This window comes from Aspergillus aculeatinus (assembly GCF_003184765.1).
Source record: "Aspergillus aculeatinus CBS 121060 unplaced genomic scaffold BO66scaffold_37, whole genome shotgun sequence".
NCBI classification, from domain to species: domain Eukaryota; kingdom Fungi; phylum Ascomycota; class Eurotiomycetes; order Eurotiales; family Aspergillaceae; genus Aspergillus; species Aspergillus aculeatinus.
Window position 1 is genome coordinate 294638 of NW_020291506.1, and position 18390 is coordinate 313027.

The window sequence follows — 18390 nt, forward strand, 5'->3', positions numbered from 1 at the left end:
AGTGACTGACTGTATCTTACTAAGATTCCGAGATCCTCTGTGAAACAAACTCCAAGACTCTTTCCTAAACCGCCTCCCCGCGCACTGTCACTGTGCTGTTGGTCACTACATTCTGGGGAGACGAGGAACTGCAGATTCCCCGGTGGCTGTGCTGCATTCATCTGCTCCATTTCCCCGGGTTGGGGCGGATCGGGCACTTTACACGCCTCTGGAGAAGTAGCAGCAAAAGCAATGTCCTTGCCTCCCGATTACACAGTGCGTCTAAGCTCTTGCCTGGTGGGGCATGGCAACCACAGGCAATACCAGCCGAGTTGGGGCAAGAGATCATCGCTCATCCGATGCACCATGTCTCACCGCCAGCCTCATTGCTTGGATCTCACCTACCAATGTGCTGAAAGCCGAGGTCCAGAGGCTTCCACGTTGGAATGCTACAAGCTTGGAACCGGAGGTCTCCTGTCAATTGCCCAGCCTATGGGCATCAACCACTACCCGCGAAGCAGCACCGACAAATAACCTCCCCAAAATGGTCCAGCTTGTCGGCCATACTACCCACGTGCTGTGCAATGTGGTGTCACCGACTGAACGCCTCTCATATGTCAGGACCCTCCTGTCTCTTCTTTCTCTTGATGTGCTCGCATTGAGTCAAGATTCGGACACGTGATAGGGATTCAACACAAAGACATCACTTGTCGCGAAGACTGGAGTCGGCACCAGAAGCTCAATGCATCTCGGGTACACTACTGGAGAACTCAGGACATCGGTTGTACTGGTCCCGACTGATGTTTCGATGACATTGCGACAGGTCAAGATGGATTTTCATTTCCATCAACCTGACACGCATACATATATACAAATATCGGTTGACACCTCATGCTGTAGTCATCCCCATCGTCGCGTTCTGCCACTCGTTGCCATACTCGTTGACAATCCATTGACAGAAGTCCTCCCATTGTTGGTTCCACACTTGCATATATTGCGCTTTGATGCCGGTGCCACGTTCTCCAAGATCGATGTCCCGAACCCAATCTCCATCCGACTGGTCCTCGAAGTTGGCCCATCGAAGACTATTCTGAGCGAGGGCTCCCTAATTGCACGGTGGCTGGTTAGATAGGAATGGTAGAAGAGTATCAGGAATTGACACTCACCAGTCCAGCAAGTCCGATGTTGTCGAACCCTTGTATGGTTTGATAGAAGTCATAGCTTAGGCCGGCCGCATCCTGGCCAAGCATTGCGGGGTCGTCGTTGCTGATGGCAGTAGCAATCCCATGGGCGACCATCGCAGGCAGCGGGTGATGCAGAACATCGGTCGCAAGGCGGAGAACCTCATTCGAGATAGGACAAACTTCAACCATGATTGAGTTGGTGATCACCTCGTCGATAAGTTGAGGATGCTTGTACAGACTGAACCCGTGGCCAATCCGTCGAGTGTTGAACAAGATCGCATCGACCAGATTGTAGTCGGTTGAGTTACCATCCCCAAGGGTCTCTCCAGCATGGAAGAAGAAAGGCATCGTGAGATTCAATCGCTCGGCTTGTTCACGGAACCAGACCAACTCTGGGGCCACATCAGACAAAGGACGACCAAGATCTTCCTGGCCTACCAAGTCGTATCCGCTAATAAGTTCAGGGAACTTGGCCTTTCTCCCGAGAGCAACCTTCATGCCTGGTCATGTCAGCCCACCTTTCCGGATACAAGGGACAGGCCCACTTACTGCTTGTGAGCGAGGCACGATCCTCGCTTCTGATGTCCGACCAGATGACACGGGCGCCCCAGAAATTCTTCCCTTTGTCGCTCTGCTTGAACTTGTCCAGTTCCTCCACCATCACCTGCCAGTACACATCGAGATTTGGGTCGGCATCTTCGTCACCTTGGTGGACCAGAATCCCCGAGGATGCGCTGGCACGAATTTCGACCCAGTTGATGCCGTCGTCGATTAGAGCTGCAAAGAGCTGCTGGTAGAATGTCCGTAGAATAGGCTCGTACGACATCATACTGTCAGCCGGCGTGAAGGCAGCTTGGAAGATCCTCCAAATCTGGTCGACGCCAAGGTCATGCCTAATGGAATCCTCGGGCTGGAGCTCGAGCTTAGACAAGACGAAGTCGGCGAAAGCTTGGCTTCCCCCGGTGAATGATTGAGCGGCATACTTGACCGGGAGCTGAGTGTTGGGTACGTAGTCTGTGGAATCAATTGCCGGCCCTGAGGCTGCTATTGTGTGGTTGACGTGGGCGAAGGTGAGGGTCGCGTTCTTCTGTTCGATTTCATTCGTGACCGGCTGCGACACGGTGACGACCATCCCCTCCGTCTTCATGACAGCATCAAGTAGAATCTCATACGGAAGCATCGAGGCCAGATGGGCATGCAGGAGAGCGCCCTTGGGCATCCGCTTCACGATCTTCCAGAGTTGCGTGTCGGGAATGAGCGGCTTGGCCTTGAGAAACATCTCGCCCGCGAACCTTTCCTTGTCCTCGTCTTCCACCGTCCCGGGCACCCTCCAGAAACTGTCAATCTCATATTGACGGATCGCATCGACAATGGCATCTGCCTGTCGAGCGACTGCAGAGAGGTTCTGTCGAAAGGCGTGGTCTGCGCCCGCGTCAGTCTGAGGCAAGAAGATTTAGGATGATCCAATCTACGCACCCTGTCGCTGTCGCTTCTCCAAGGTGATCAATGCCGACCGATCCTGGAGATGCTTCTGCACCGCACTGCTGTTGACGTCCGGCTCTCCATCGAACACAATTGCAGAGGAAACGGCCGAGATCGAAAGGGCGGCGACCAGAGTTTTGCAGAGATGCATGGTGAGGGAGAGAACGTGGAAGGGGGGTCACTTCCAATGCCACGGGGAAAACGGCCGTCAGCAGAACAACAAAAATCGTATGACTCTTCTCTCACTGCAACAACAGGCAGCACACTAGAGCTTATAGGTCCTTTGACTCCCGCGTTCAATTGATTACTGAGAGGCGGGGGAGTAGCAGTAGCAATCAACGCGCGGGGGCAATTCATCTAAGATATACCTAATCAGGACCAGCAAACACGACTAGCTGCCCTCGATCCAATTTCAATGAAGACAACGGACCCAATGCATGCGAGTGCTCCGATCCCACTCAGCCTTGGCGGTGGGCCTGAGAAGATAACCTGGCGATGGAATGGAACCGGTGGACTTTTAGACTCCGTCCGTTCCTGCTCGCTGTCGCTGCTATCAGCGTAAACTATCGCCAAGCTGCAGCCGCTAGTCCACCTTGCAACAACACTAACTGATACCAATAACATGTGGATATTTCCAAGAGGGAGAACAACCGCGTCAATGGCAGAGAAAACAAAAACAAATCAAATCAATCGTTAGAAAAATCCGGAAACAGCAAAAAAGACACCACTTCCACGACAAGTTAAATCAGTTGGGGATTCCCATGGTTCAGAGCCCAATCTATCAGGGACGGGGGGAAGAGGGACTAGGGAACCAGGACCCTAGCTTAGCCTGGGTGACCCTGGTTAGAATGCAATGCCTGGAGACTAACGAGTGGCTGGACCAACTGTGGGAACGCAGCGGATCTTCCCAGGAGGGGAAGAAAATCAGGGAACTCCCGCCAAGCCCCAAGCCCCCAATCGATCTGCATGCCCGTGACAACTCCTCGGGGGATCACAACAACAAGAAGTAACTGATCATGACTTCTGACTACGCAGTAATCCTACCCATATTTACTGGAACATGATGATGAAGTCATTCTCGAAACGAACACGGCCAACTTACTCATAAAAACGGAGTAAGTGGACTGTTTGTGGCGGATCGGACTATAAGTTACAGATTACTCGCGGATTACGTCAATGCAGCCCTGCTTCTGATCCACTGCTTACATCTGGGTTCGGCATCGGATTCGAGATGGGGCGGTCCCTGAATCAGCATCGCACGGCACGGCTGTGCACAGAACGATTAACTGTGGCTACTTACTAGCTACTGTCCACGCTGGAATCTTAAGGCTCCGAGTGTGCACGCAGCACAGTGCCACGCGAAACCTACCATGACCACTCACTCAAGGACGCGTGTATCATCTCGTGGGAACCGCAACGGAGACGGCAAACCTTAACAGCCATTGACTTTGGCAGTGGTGCACGAGCGGCTTGGCCGAGATCGTGTAATGGAAAGAAACTCTCGCCTCATGTCATCGTTTCATTGAGACATCCGATTGAACCATCTAGTCTCCAGCATTCCCATTTTCACGTTCACAGACAGAAAAGTCACAACCCCGTACAATTACCATCAATTCGCTCCGAAGAGACCAGTTGCATCAGCACCCCGTCCTCCGCGAACAACAACATGTTGTCCGATCCCTGCTCAAACTCGGGCCAATTGAATAGACTCTGATTATTCGGGTTCAGCGCCGCCCCCTCGATGGCCAGCCGGGCCGGACCCCGGGCGGGATCCTCCGCGAAGGACAGCCATAGCGCCTCCATCGCGTAGCTGACCTCCCACTCGAACTGCGTCGAGGGGCCCCGGTACTGGAAGTGGGTGCCGAACAGCATCGGCAGCTCGGAGCTATGGTAGGCGCCGAACCAGGGCAGGGGCGAGATGTTGGAGAAGTTGCCGGCGTACTGGTAGCGGTAGGTGGGGAGGTTGGCCAGGTTGCGGTTCTTGACCTCCTGGGCCACGGGGCAAGCGATGATGGATTCGGTAAGCTGGAAGAGCGTTGCGGCGCCGGGGCCATCGGGCGTGAAGGAGACGAAGCCGGCGCCTTCGTTGGTGTTGCTGCCGATGATCATGGGCTGGGTTTGCCGGGGTTAGCTGGAGAGATGACGAGGGGGGTACAGGAGGCAACGCAGCACTCACGATCTTAGCCACCTTGCCTTCGAGTGCCCGTTGGGTCCAGTTGGCAAAAACGGTGACGTTGTCTACGGAGGGCTTGAAGGAGATGGACGGCGTGCCGGAGTATGTGGACAAGGCGGTCTCCAGAGTCCGTGCGGGCACCCTGCGCACGCAGCTGAGCTCGGCGGAGCTGTTCAGTCCACCGCAGCCGACAAGACCCGCCAAGAAGGTGAAGTTGCTGTGGGTGTAATCCGAAAAGCTGACGATGCCAGGGGCACCAGAGTCGGCAGAGATGGCGGCCACGATGGGATCATTGGGGTAGGAGTAGGTGTAGAGCGAAACACTGCCCCCTCCGGCGGACTGGCCCCAGAGCGTGATTCGATCAGGGTCTCCGCCAAAGTTGGCGATGTTGTCGTGTACCCACTCCACGCTATATCACGTCAGCTTTCTCGCAGACTATTATGATTGCAGGGGTTAAGTGACGTACGCCAATCGCTGGTCGAGCAGTCCCGCATTCTGATTCTCCAGTCCCTCAGCATTAGGGAATCCAAAGACATTGACACGATAGCTTTGATGGATTAGCCGCATCCTCCATCATACCACCATACAAGGGGGAAATACTTCATGATAACCACGATATGTGCCTGCGTCCGCTGCACCCAGTTATCCGGGATCTTATACAAGGAAGCCTGCCCTCCGCTCGTGAACCCTCCTCCAGGGACATAGAGTAGCACCGGCAACGGGCGCTGCTGGGAGCGGATCTTCTCCACCGATGGAGCCCAAATCGAGAGGTAGAGGCAATCTTCCGAGTCCCCTCCGCTGATCAGGAACCCGGTCTCATACGCCGTGTAAATTGACGTGCTGTTGCTCGTCTGTTGCATGCAGGAGGCAGGGAGCGCAAAAGCATTGACCGTGCCATTAGGCTGCTTCGGTACGGGTTTGGCGAACCGAAGATCCCCTACGGGAGGCTCTGCAAATGGAACCCCCAGGAACTGACGGACATCGGGGGTAGTGAGGTTGACGAAGCCTTGAACTGGGCCGCTGGAGGTCTGGACAAGAAGTCCTTCTCCCAGGGTTGAGCCTGGAGAGATGGGGGATGCAGATGACCCGGGGCCTAGGTTCAGTAAGGCGATGAGCCCCACCGCTGTGCGAAGAGTATCTAAAAACATGACGATAATGTGTGATGGATAGGTATCACGGATTGGACGAGGGGTGAGCGGCCTTTTATGTCTCAACTCGCGCAACCCCGCCCAAGGACCCGGGAGATTGAACGTGGCCTTCATTGCTTGGGGTTAAACGGTCTGTTGAGGATCAAGAGGAACAGGGAAAGGGTTCTCCCGTCGAAGCTTTTCGGACTGTCGGTTAGCTATAAGAAGCTAGGGCGGGATGGCTGGTTTTCGCGGCGATTCTTTGTAAGAACTGTGTTTGTACACATTCTTGGCACTCTGCTGGCCGCTGATGAAGGTTCAGTGCTTGCCTTGGCGGGCATGCAGTAGCCATACGTCTTTCAACAAGTATCGACGAGTTCATCGACACGGGATAGACAACCAGGGTCGCTTTCAGGGATTCAGGAACAGTGGAAGGAGTCGACAAAGAAAACGCGGGGTGCATTCGGGGGGTAAGAATTTTGGTAGCTGTGGGGTAATCTGGGGGAGCCGGGGAAATACGCTGATCTGGATGAATGCAAAGCCCAATTATGCAGCCGAGGTTGATGGTGTGGTCTTGTCTTCATCCCGGCTGAACCTTTTGCCCGCCCCCTCCCCCTCAGGCCAAGACATGACAACGAGCATGGGCCTCGCGACCTGAGCTGATGGTGCGAAAATCATGGCAAACAGTGAACAATGCTTCCGCGCATCAATGCCTGCCTCACTACTACAGCGCTTTTGAGGGTGTTCAGCGACCACAAGACCGTATATATGTTTCAAGGCTGGGATCTCTTTCTACATATCGAGACATCAGGCAGTCAGCAATCTGGCTTGATCAGAGACTTGCTGAGTACCTGCTTTGAATTGCTCTATCTCGAAAATTCATCGCCCTTATCTTCAATTTTTCCACGCCGCCTTGGACTCGACCTATCTGCCATGCCAGGATGAATTTATCACGCAAGGGCTGTCAGACAGCACAACAATAACGCATTTTGAACAGGTCGATGAGTCGTTGGGGCTTTGGATGCCGCTCTAGTGACAACCTGGAAGGGCGGGTGGCCCCCAGTTGGCCGATGGTATGATCTTTCCATGAGTTGAGCGACGACTTCGACTCAGATGAGGGTGAATGCGAAAGGAGCTCACCAACTGTTCAAGTACTTGATTACACCGTGGACCTCGGATGACATAACCTGGCTAAGCACTCTTGGCAACCTGGCAAGCTTTCCCTTTCGGGCCGTCCTTCTCCCTGTGGTTAGACTCGGAACCAGCAAGCCCAGCAAGTCCAATCACCACCGGGTCAATGCAGGAAATCTAAGCAGCTGCCCGGGTACTGCCCATTCAACTGATGCCGGATTGCAAGGCTGACCTGGCCCGATTCGAGACCAGATCTCCGACTTGTCCTAAGGATTGTCGGCCGAGTTCATCATGGATTCATAGCTCACAGCTTTAGTCGACCACGGCCACGACGGATCCCTGGATGATGTGGATGCCAACGCAACCGTCCTATGATCATTGCAAGATGTTGCAGTCCCCCGTCAGACAGTCAGACAAAAACTGACCATGGCGAAGTGGATACCGGCCTCGGTCAACCTCCGCGCTCCCCGTCGGAAAAATTCTGGGTCTTCCCCCACTCTGGGGTGCATTCTTTGCGGAGAACAAACAACTGGAGATGTCGAATCAGCCAGGCAATGACTGAAAGGAAGCCGACGCTTCGACCTCTCTGCTCACCGGAGTCTCGCCGGTTTGGCCACTTTGCCGACTGCTCGTTGGGGGGGGGGGCGCACGTATCTTGACTCTGCTTCCCCCCATCCCACCCAAACCCACTCTCGAGCCAAATGACGGCTCAGCTCTCAAAATCCGGACATTTGTGTTCCGCGTTGCCGTTTCAGCGAAACCCAATCCGAGGTGCAGGAAGCAAGTCAGCCATGACTACTACCCTAGTCAGCCGACGAAGTACCGACAGACGTGGGGTGGGAAGTGTCTGAATCTGGGCGGGATGATACTTGCGGGGATCAGCCCATAAGCAAGATAACAGCCAGCTGCGTGTATCCGGAGGCTGCCTCAGGGGGTAGTCGTTCTTGCGTTCTTCCCACGTACTTAAATCCCTCGCTCCATCCTCTTCCTAAATTCTTTTCTTATCACTGCATAGCTCCTGCCTTGCTCTTGACACAGCCAAAAGCCGAAGTCAGAGCCAATCCGAGTCAAGATGCAGGGATCAGCCCTCCGCTATGCCCAAATTTTCTTGGTCTCGCTACCTTCCTTCGTCCTGTTTGGATACAATCAATCTGGTGTAGGTGGTCTGGATGATTTCACCTCCTGGATCCGACAGTTCCCCGAAATCGACACCGTAAACACGACCGGGGCTCAAGAAAATCACAATGCCACCGTGCAAGGCGCAGTCGTGGCCTCCTACACAATCGGGGCTCTCATCGGGGCTCTTTCCTGTACGGCAGTGGGGGACATCCTCGGTCGCCGGCGAACGATCTTCGTGGGAGCGCTGGTGGCCCTGATCGGGCAGGCCCTGGAGTGCACGGCGTTTGCGCTGTCGCAATTTGTCGTGGGCCGAGTGATCCTCGGTGTGGGCGTGGGCATGCTGAGCGCGACCGTGCCGGTCTGGCAGTCGGAATGCTCGCCTGCGGCGCAGCGTGGACGCAACGTGGTGCTGACGGGCATGTTCATCGCGCTGGGGTTTGCGCTGACGCAGTGGGTCAACTTCGGCTTCTACCACATGCAAACGTCATCGGCGGCCTGGCGCGTCTCGCTGGCCATCCCGTCCATCTTCTCCTTCATCGTCATGGGCAGCATCTTCTTCCTGCCCGAGTCCCCCCGGTGGCTGGTCATGAAGAACCGGCCCGACCTGGCGCAGCGCACGCTGGCCGCCCTGCGCGGCCAGGCGCTCGAGTCCCTCGAGGTGGTCGCCGAGCTGCGCGCCTTCGAGGTCTCCCTCGAGGAGACGTCCAACGGCAACCTGCGGCTGCGCGACATCTTCACGATGGGCGAGGAGAAGCTCTTCTACCGCTTCTGCCTGTGCATCATGCTGCAGTTCTTCCAGCAGATGAGCGGCGGCACGCTCATCTCGGTGTACATCCCGACGATCTTCGAGACCGACCTGGGGCTGGGCGCCAGCCTGGCCAAGATCCTGGCCGCGTGCGCCCTGACCTGGAAGTTCTTGTGCTGCTTCGTCGGGTTCGCCATCATCGACCGCATGGGCCGCCGCACCGCCTTCATGGTCAGCGGCGGCGGCATGTCGCTGTGCATGCTGGCCCTGGCCGTCTCCAACTCCTTCCAGGACAACCACACCGCCTCCATCATCTCCGCGTTTTTTATCTTTTTGTACAACCTCTTCCTGCCCGTCGGCTTCCTGGGCGCCAACTTCCTCTACCCGGCCGAGGTGGCCCCTGCGCGGTTGCGCGTGGCGATGCAGTCGTTCGCCATCGCCAATCAGTGGCTATGGTATGTGCCTTGCTTGCCCCAGTCTGTCATCTACATAGTAGAGTCTAACCCCGTGTAGGATGTTCGTTGTGGCAATGATCACCCCCGTCGCCGTCACCGACATCGGCTACCGCTACTACATCGTCTACACCGTCATCGCGGGCGTCATCCCCCCCGCCATCTACTTCTTCTACCCCGAGACCAAGAACCGGTCGCTCGAGGAGGTGGACGAGATCTTCCGCGACTCGCGGTCCATCTTCGAGGCCGTCGCCATGTCCAAGCGCAGGCCCGTGGGCGATCGGGTCGTCGAGCAGTTCATGGAGAAGGCGACTGTGGAACAGGTGGAGTAGGCGCTGTCGTCTGCAGCATAGAACATAGAGTGAGTTCAAACTCATGGTGAAAATGATGTATGAATGTATGGTCTAGAGTCTGGATGGATAGATTGCGTTTCTGAGAGCTGTTCCTTCTCCTGTGCGCATGAAAACCAAGTAACTTGTGTTGGTTGTAGGATGAGTGCTACCCTTCTACTTGAGGTCTTGTGACTTCGTCCTTTTGGACCTACTGCCGTGTAAGCTATATGGTGCAACTGGGATCTTCCAAAGACTACCCTAGTACTGTACCTACTTCAGTCCAGCATTGGTCACTGATCACCAACGAACAAACAACTTTTCGAGATACATAAAAGCACTGCCCGGCGGTACAGTACACCTCAAGGCTCCCTCGCCCTGTCCTCTAATTTACCCCGCAATATCGCCGCCGCCGCCGCCGCTGCCACTGTTGATCTTCCTATCCCTGCTCACCCTATAAGTACAGTAGACTATACTGTACATATACGTATGTACTTCCTTTGAGACCCCAATCCGACTCCGAGTGGTATCGACACCTTGCAAGTATATTCGCAGATGGAGCAATGTACAGTGCGCAGTACATACGTACATACATCACCCCCCTGCAGAATGGCCAATTACATCATACTACTCCGTACCTTGGCGTGGACTTTTCGCCGCCTCCTCGCGAATGCTGCGTTCATCGCAGCAATGAGTTCACTTGTGTGTGGAATGATTGCACACCACGCCATGATGCAATGATGCAGCTCAACGGGGGTTTTTGTGGGCACTGACCCCGCCCTGCTTCGTTATCAAGAAGAGAAGCATACAATCCCCTGAGCCAAACAAGAAAAGGAGAGGGGTTCGGGAAACGATTACATTGGGTGAATGGAGATACGCTAACAGCTCAATCACGCCGCTTTGATCTCCCACGCAAGTAAGTACATCATTTTTGATTAGCATTGTACCGGTACATATCAACATCAATGATCGGGTGTGAGGGGTTGAAGCTAGGTCAAGGTGTAGCCCCCGTCGACCCGCAGGTCGGCGCCGGTGATGTACCGGGAAGCGTCACTGAGGAGGAAAGTGACGGCGCCCATCAGGTCCTCGGGGGTGCCCATCTTGCCGACGGGGATCAAGGAGATCCACTTGTCGCGGAGGTCGGGGTTCTCGTCGAGGATCTTGCGCGTGCTTGTTTGGAGGGTGTTGTTAGCAAGCAGGCTGAAGCTCAAACAACTGTAGCTGGGGGCGGGAAGCTTACAGGGCCGTCAGCATATACCCCGGGCTGATGCAGTTGACGCGGATGTCGTGGCCGGCCCATTCGACGGCGAGGGAGGCGGCGAGGTGGCGGACGGCGGCCTTGGCGGCGTTGTAGGGCGCCTGGGGCTGGGGCACGTTCACGATCGCCCCGGACATGCTGCCGATCAGCACCATGCTCCCCGCGACCTGCCGCTCCATCAAGTGCTTGGCGACCCCCGTCGCGAACAGGTAGGTGCCGTCGACGTTGACGCCCCACAGCTTCTGCATGCGGTCGTGCGGGTACGAGATCGCGTCGAAGTTCTCCGTGAACCCCGCCGAGGTCACTAGGTGGTCGATCTGGCCGTGCTGCGCGATCACCTCGGCGATGGCGCTGCTCACGGACTCCGGGTCCGAGACGTCCGAGTAGTGCGCCGTCACGTTGGGCATTCTGCGGGATTTTCAATCAGCGTGAGACCCACCGCGTCCAAGGTCGGGGAGCAATTGTGACGTACTGGTCCGCTTCGAGGCCTGGGTTCTCCTTCTGGAACTGTTCCACCAGCTTCTTCGCTTGTTCTTCGGCCTCCTGCTCTGTGATTGACTCCGTCAGTCCCTGATCGATGCCCAACCCAACCGGGGACAAGACCTACTGTTCAGATCGACAATGGCGAGATCCGACCCCGACGCGACAATCGCCTGCGCCATGACCAGCCCCAGCCCGCGCACACCCCCCGTCACCAGCGTCACCTTGTTCTCCAGCGAGAAGTGGGCCAGCGTTCGCTTGAAGTGCATCCCGCCGCGGCCCTGCACCACCGGCGAGCGGGGCATGTGTTCGTCGTCCGGGTATTCGATCTTGACCTTCTCGTCCGTCCGCGCGTACTGGCCTTCCGCCTCCAGCGCGCCCCCCGGTGCCGTGGTGGTGGCCGCCAGGAGGGGGTCTTGCGTGCTCTTGCGGGCGTCCTTGCGGAGCGGAGCTGTGGAGGTGAGGGGGCGGAGGAATGCGGTGGTTGGGGTTGGACGCGGGGATTGGCTGAGTGCCTTTGCGGCTTGCCGGACGACAGCGGGTCTGAACATTGTGAGGGGAGTGATGAGACGCTATATCGATGCGGTCAGTGAAGGTTGTTGGGGGATGAGTAGGTCAAACGGTAGGACGACAGAGGGATTGGCGTGTATTAGTATAAGTATCTAGGGACACTTACAAGTAGGGAGATACTGAGCACAGTGGAGGGAGAAAGAAAGGGTCTGATCAAGGGCGAGGAGATGCAGAGCCTAAAAGGCAAACAAACATGGAGGCAATGAATCCATCGAAGGCAAAACCAGGAGAGGTCAGGTCAGGGTCGGAGCGAATGATAATTCAAAATGTCAAAAACGAATTCAAGGGCTGGGCTGAAAAAGGAACCGGCATTGCCCCAAAGAAGAAAGCAGCCCTCCATTAAGTTATTCCAAAGGGAGTCGATAGATAAAGCTGAGGAGCCGGGGAATGAGTATACGTATACTATACTCCGCCGCGGCGGTTGTTGTTGTTATTGCGGCTGTTGCGGTGTGACCCAGCCGACTGGTTGGGTTGTTTTTCCTCCACAACCCCCCGTTTACCACCTTCTCGCCGCTACAATTCTTCTGGAATATTTCTTTTTTTTTCACAACTCCCAATCGCAGGTGATGTCAGGCGGTGATGAGGCATCGCTGGGCCAGGCCTCAACCGCCATGCAGCGATCGGACCAGGATTGTGCTCTTCGCCTCCGCGTGACTTGACCACAGAGTGGCCTCAGACCGGCCTTCTGGACGATCCCCTGTCGGCTTCGACTAGTCAGAAGTATGGAATCCCCCGGAAGAAACCTAGTCCTTCTTCGTGTCTGACTTGTGACAGAGCCATGACGGATGATTGAGAGCTGTTCTGGGAGCGGTGACAGACAACTTGGAAGAAACTCATATCATCGACATCAACCGACCGACTGCCGGGGGCATCCAATCATCACCAAGGTCTCCGATCTATCCTGTCGATGAATTAAAACGCGCCAAGCGACGACTGCTCAGAAATCCAGACCAAGCTCGGTTCCTTAGCTCCCCCCTCCCCTCCTTCAGCGGTTCATTCTTCATTCACCTGGCCACATGACCCAGCCAGGGTCTCACAGACCGGGCTATCTCTATCTGATCTATATTTATATCCGCTCCAACAACGTCTTCCAGCCACGCCCAGCCCCTTCTCGGTCCTTGTCAACTTACCCATAGCCTCGACCCAGTGGACCCGGTAGATACGGCCGCCACCGTCATCTCATGTCTTAGACTACCCCAGGTTGCAGAACGTCAAGTAGGCTACGCCAACAGCGGAGTTGCCAGATTGATGTAAACCCCCCACCCCTGCGGAGCGCCACCTACCTCCCCCCAACGAGCCCATGAATCTACTCCGTACTGTACACACTGTACTGCAGCTGGCAGCTGTCGTCGCAACCCGCACGTACAGTATAGTACCGTTAGTACGGAGTACATACTGTGATTATCAGCGGCAAGCTGCACGTCCATCCATCCATGCATCCATCCTGACACATTTGCCACTGGCTTGATTACCCCATTCAATCACCAGAAATATCGATCCACCGTCGATGACAACCTGTCAACGAGGTCCGTACTTTTATCAACCCCCATCCCTCCTTTGCACCAGGTATTTGTAAAGGGTCTTATACAGTGAATGGCGGGACCCTCTAATTTCCTGGGTGGGTATCCCGCGCTGATCGGGGTGTGGGGATCGGAATGGGGTCGGTCGGTTGGGCACAAGCCACGAGCGGCGAGCCCCATTCGTATGGATCCCATTTCCCAATCAAAACAGTTTCGAAGGGGGATTTCCAGTATCTATCCCGTATCCCGTACCCAACGCTCTCTTCTCTCTTCTTTGTCGGTATGACAGCGACAAATGCGGGGCTGCTCCCGGCGCCTGCTTAAGGGGAGGCCGTATGCATGAGCTCTGCTGTGGGACGCGTGGTGTACTGCACTGCTTTGTGCTGGGCAGGACTCCGCAGCGGCGGTGTCGCTCTTCGCGTTTACGGGTTGTCAGTGAGAGATTAACAGTGCGTATGAGACCAGATGATCTGTCATTTCCCCCTCTACGGTTAAAGTACCTCCATCAAAGTTGAGAGTATACTACCAGCGGCTCCTGCTCCTAATTCAGACATATCGCAAGCGGTCTACATCGAAGTTTCAGGAATAAGTTTAGGCTCCGTCCATCCTCCGCTCCCACCAACGTCGCCTTGTGCTGCAACACCCCCAAATTACGGAGAGCTGGTGCTTCAAGTTGAGCTTACCAAGAACAAGGGATTGCATTTATAAGTTGAATGACGCTCCAAAATAAACACCGAATACACGACAGAAATTGCCCGCGAGACCGCTCAGTTGTCACATACATCGACCCTCACCGGTTGACCTGGGTCATGTCTACATTTTCTACTCCGTAGGCGCAAAACTGTCGCTCGAGATCCATATTTCTCTGCTTCACTCACCGCCGCTCTCCTCTGCGAACTCGACCAGCGGTGTCCCGCTTTTGCATTGATCCTGCAAGGTACCTGTTAGTCATCTGACTGCAGCTGTGTTCCCTGGCAAAGCGAAACAAAACAATGAAAAAGGTTGCGAGTGGGGAATAGAGCTCCGGCGACGGTGTAGTCATCCGGAGAGCACGGTCACACAACCCCACCAACGTAGAGAAATGGACGAGGACAAGCCCCAGACAATTCCAGTCTAGTAAATCGAGAACAATCCGGCTAGAAGGTTCGAGATTCTCATCCTGTCCAAACCCCTGGAAGATCGCCCAGAGCAGGCGAGATGGCAAGACGAAACAGTAATCGGGCAGGGATATAGATAGCAAAGCTCTGACTTACTCCTTTCTGATGGACCACTTTGGCAATGACACCCTTATGTGGGCTGCGGATGACCGTCTCCATCTTCATGCTCTCGATCACCACAAGCGGCTGATCCTTTTCGACCGTGTCGCCGGCGGCCACCTCCACGCGCAGCACTTTGCATGGCATCGGTGCGAGAACGCTGTTCTTGACGTCCTTCATGCCCAATGCTTTCTCCATCCATTTGGCCGGTGGGATGGTCAGGCGGTATTGCGTGCCCTTCTGGAAGGCAATGATTGTGTCCGCGTCGCGAATGACCGTGGTGTCGAGGCGGGTGTGGGGGAAGAAGGAGGTGATGATGTTAGAGTTCGAGTTGTCGTGGCTGACGACCTGTTCGAACACCACGCCTTGTACGGTGACGTTGTATGTATTGTCGCCGGTTTGCTGGATGCGGACCTCGTGTCGCATGTCATCCTTAGCGCCCGGTGTCAGGTCTGCAAAGGATATCTGATGCGCCTGGTAGCCGGGGCTAAAGCCAATCCCTGAGCCCTCGAAGCTAGCCTGCACGCGAGACGCAAGGCTGGCATCCCGTTGCAGACAGGCCAGTGCCACCTGGGCCAGCACCTCAGGATCAATGGTCTTCGCCGGAAACAATTCCGCGCGGTGCTTATCGATGTATCCAGTCTCCACGTCCCCAGAGATAAAATCAGAGCTGCGGCAGATGGTCTTCAAGAATTCGATGTTGGTGATCGGCCCCGCGATCTCGTACTCTTCCAGCGCCGCGGCGAGTTTGCGAATGGCTTCCTCTCGTGTGGCGCCTCGCACGATGAGCTTAGCGATCATCGGGTCGTAGTGGGCGGATACTTCGTCGCCTGCGACAAAGCCTGCGTCGATGCGGACATCCTCGGTCGGGGCGGGCGTGCGGACGTGCAGGAGGGTGCCAGAGTCTGGGATGAAGCCCTGATCGGGGTTCTCGGCGTAGATGCGAGCTTCGATCGCGTGCCCACTGGTAGCCATGTAAGCCTCCACCTCGTCCTGGGTCAATGGCAATGGAGCGCCTTCGGCGACCTTGATCTGCCAATGCACCAGGTCCTGGCCGGTCACCATCTCCGTGACAGGGTGTTCAACCTGCAGTCTGGTGTTCATCTCCATGAAGAAGAACTCGCCGCTGTCGTTGTCAAATATGAACTCGACCGTGCCCGCGCCCTCATAGCCCACCGCCAGTGCGGCTGATCTAGCCTTCGCCCAGATGTCTTTCCTGGTCGCATCCGGGAGATGGGGAGCAGGGGACTCTTCCAGGATCTTCTGGTGTCGCCGCTGGATGCTGCAGTCGCGCTCTCCCAGGGCCACGCAGTTTCCATGCTTGTCGGCGAAGACTTGAACTTCGATGTGACGCGGTGTGGTGATGTACTTCTCCACGAGAACGTGATCATCCCCGAAGGAGCTCATGGCCTCCGACTTGGCGGACTGGAGCTGGGCCTGGAAATCGGCTTTGGAGTGTGCGATGCGCATGCCCTTGCCGCCTCCGCCTTTGACTGCTTTGATCAGAACGGGGTACTTGATTCTGTCGGCCTCTGCCTCGAGGAATTCGGCGTCTTGGTTTTCACCATGGTAGCCGGGCACGCACGGGACACCCGCAGCGGTCATGATATTTTTGGACTGGCTGCTTAGAGTCAGTTCTGTAGTAAGGTGGAAGTGCATCAGTCAGCCTACCTCTTATCACCCATATCCTCGATCGCTTTCCATGGCGGACCAATGAAGACCAGCCCAGCTTCTGTGCATTTCCTTGCAAAAGCAGAGTTCTCACTCAACTAGATGCTATGAGCTTTCAGGTGCACATGGGCCCAGTACCAGGCAGTCACTCACAAAACCATATCCCGGGTGTATCCCTTGACAGCCCTCCCTCTTCGCAATCTCGATAATCCGGTCCCCGTCCAGGTAAGCCGAAACCGACCCGAGGTTATAGGCGAAGGGCGAGCTCAAGGCATGTTGAGCTTTGCTGTCCGGATCTGTGTATAGCGTCGTCACCCGGATACCATGCTGGGCGGCCGTGCGTCCGACTCGTCTATTTGGTGGTCAGGTCAGTCACCGCAAAGCTTAGATCAGCAACGGAAAAGCACACACAGTGCAATCTCTCCTCGATTCGCGATCAGGATCGAATCCAAGGACTTTTGGGTGGTAGCCGCATCGGCGGAGAGGGTGGAAGCTGCTCTTCTGGCTCTACGAACCGCCGTCGGCCCTAGGCGGGATGTAGTGCGGAGAAGCGCTGAGAGGGTCATCACGAATGACCAGAATAGAGGTTCGCAGGGGATCAGTCAACAAAGCTCCAGGATGCTCGTAGATAGTCGCATATTCTTGCTGTAATGTAAGAACAAGATTCCGGATCTGGAATCAATCACATCGGTAAGTTGAGCACCGGCGAGCAGCACCCCCGGTTCTTGTAGATGCAACCTCTCCCCCCAGCTTGTTGGAGCGGAGACCCCCTTGGGCCGACGCAAAGCGACGGCTGCGGGGAAGCCCGCTGCACGTGACCGTGGACTCCACCGGCCGGGTTTTTTTCGAAGACTGAAAGAAACGAAACCGGGTCAGCAGCCATTGCATCAGAGTCAGCCGTCAGTCGTCAGTCGTCAGTCGTCAGTGTCTGTCTGCCTGCCTGCCTTCCCTCTCCCTCTCTCTCCATTCGCGATCGACACTTCGGTCGCTAACTAGCCTCCTTTGTTGTCTCTGCACGCGCTCTTTCTCTTTGGTTCATATCTCTGTTTATCCCATTCATTTTTTTTTTTACTTGATCAGTATATACACAACACGAGAACAAACCAACCAACACCAAGTACTGAAAATCTGACGCGCAACTTTTCCTTCTTTTATCACCCTCACTTTCAATTCACCACCACTGACACCTTTGCGGCTGCAAAAAAAAAACCTCCGATTACACAACATCATCCCTCACTTCCAACCTACACACGACACCTATACCTTTAAAACACATTCCCAAAAGAAAAAGGAGACCGAGACAATGTCCGACGACGAAGACTATTACGACGAATACGACGAGGATATCTTCTGGGTGGAGGAACCCGATCCCACCATTGCTGTACGTACTGTCAAACCCACCTAACTTGCCTGAGACATTGACCCAGAATCGCATCTTACACCCCAATCAACCTCCTCTTAACACACTCTCAATTCCGTCCCCCTCACTGACAATACCTGCCACAAAAAAAAAGGACGACCTAGCAGCAACCTCCACCAACGACGCTATCTTCTACGACCACCCCGCCCTCGAAGTCGAAGACTACTTCTCCGACTGGGACGATCTGTCGGATGACTACTACGACGAGGATCCGACCGCCGTGCGCCGCGCCCGCGCCTTGGGCCTGTTACCTGCCGGCGGCGGCGACGGCGGCCATCATGACCAGCAGCAGCACGGCCAGCACAGCCACCCTCCCCGCGCTGCTGCTGTGACCAAACACCCACGTAAACCAAAACCGGCTGCCAAAAGAACCCCGTTCTTCGATCTCGGCGCGTTCCAGAGTGTGGTCTGGAAATCTCCGCATCAGGAGAAGGAACAACAATCGGTGGTCGCGTTGCATGAACCCGGCGAGGGGGAGAAGGTGGCGCTGCTGA

General features: G+C 55.5%; 6 protein-coding genes across 6 annotated transcripts; 2 read left to right on the top strand and 4 right to left on the bottom strand.

Moving 5' to 3' along the window:
* Positions 1-764: 764 nt before the first annotated feature.
* On the bottom strand, positions 765-2906 carry BO66DRAFT_134875 (adenosine deaminase family protein). Its single transcript, XM_025642006.1, has 4 exons — positions 2640-2906; positions 1713-2585; positions 1146-1663; positions 765-1084 (listed from the first exon to the last, which is right to left on the bottom strand). The coding sequence occupies exons 1-4, from the start codon at positions 2794-2796 to the stop codon at positions 869-871; spliced, it is 1764 nt and encodes a 587-aa protein (XP_025501972.1). The 5' UTR covers positions 2797-2906; the 3' UTR covers positions 765-868.
* Positions 2907-4232: 1326 nt separating this feature from the next.
* BO66DRAFT_413103 (carboxylesterase) lies at positions 4233-6080 on the bottom strand (the record flags this gene model as incomplete). The annotated part of the gene is made up of 5 exons (XM_025649398.1): positions 4233-4757; positions 4822-5227; positions 5285-5365; positions 5419-5878; positions 6056-6080. The coding sequence occupies 5 exons, from the start codon at positions 6078-6080 to the stop codon at positions 4233-4235; spliced, it is 1497 nt and encodes a 498-aa protein (XP_025501973.1).
* Positions 6081-8148: 2068 nt separating this feature from the next.
* BO66DRAFT_327642 (sugar transporter) lies at positions 8149-9724 on the top strand (the record flags this gene model as incomplete). Its single annotated transcript, XM_025643960.1, has 2 exons — positions 8149-9395; positions 9454-9724. 2 exons carry the CDS (start codon positions 8149-8151, stop codon positions 9722-9724), a joined length of 1518 nt encoding a protein of 505 aa, XP_025501974.1.
* Positions 9725-10710: 986 nt separating this feature from the next.
* Positions 10711-12010, bottom strand: BO66DRAFT_327534 (putative D-arabinitol dehydrogenase ArbD; the record flags this gene model as incomplete). Its single annotated transcript, XM_025643954.1, has 4 exons — positions 10711-10891; positions 10962-11387; positions 11452-11527; positions 11587-12010. The coding sequence occupies 4 exons, from the start codon at positions 12008-12010 to the stop codon at positions 10711-10713; spliced, it is 1107 nt and encodes a 368-aa protein (XP_025501975.1).
* A 2409-nt stretch (positions 12011-14419) lies between these two features.
* On the bottom strand, positions 14420-17042 carry BO66DRAFT_440534 (uncharacterized protein; the record flags this gene model as incomplete). Its single annotated transcript, XM_025651267.1, has 6 exons — positions 14420-14479; positions 14541-14720; positions 14803-16426; positions 16477-16574; positions 16630-16828; positions 16888-17042. The coding sequence occupies 6 exons, from the start codon at positions 17040-17042 to the stop codon at positions 14420-14422; spliced, it is 2316 nt and encodes a 771-aa protein (XP_025501976.1).
* A 584-nt stretch (positions 17043-17626) lies between these two features.
* On the top strand, positions 17627-18326 carry BO66DRAFT_135069 (uncharacterized protein). The gene is made up of 2 exons (XM_025642007.1): positions 17627-17857; positions 18004-18326. The coding sequence occupies exons 1-2, from the start codon at positions 17780-17782 to the stop codon at positions 18226-18228; spliced, it is 303 nt and encodes a 100-aa protein (XP_025501977.1). The 5' UTR covers positions 17627-17779; the 3' UTR covers positions 18229-18326.
* The last annotated feature ends 64 nt before the right edge of the window (positions 18327-18390 follow it).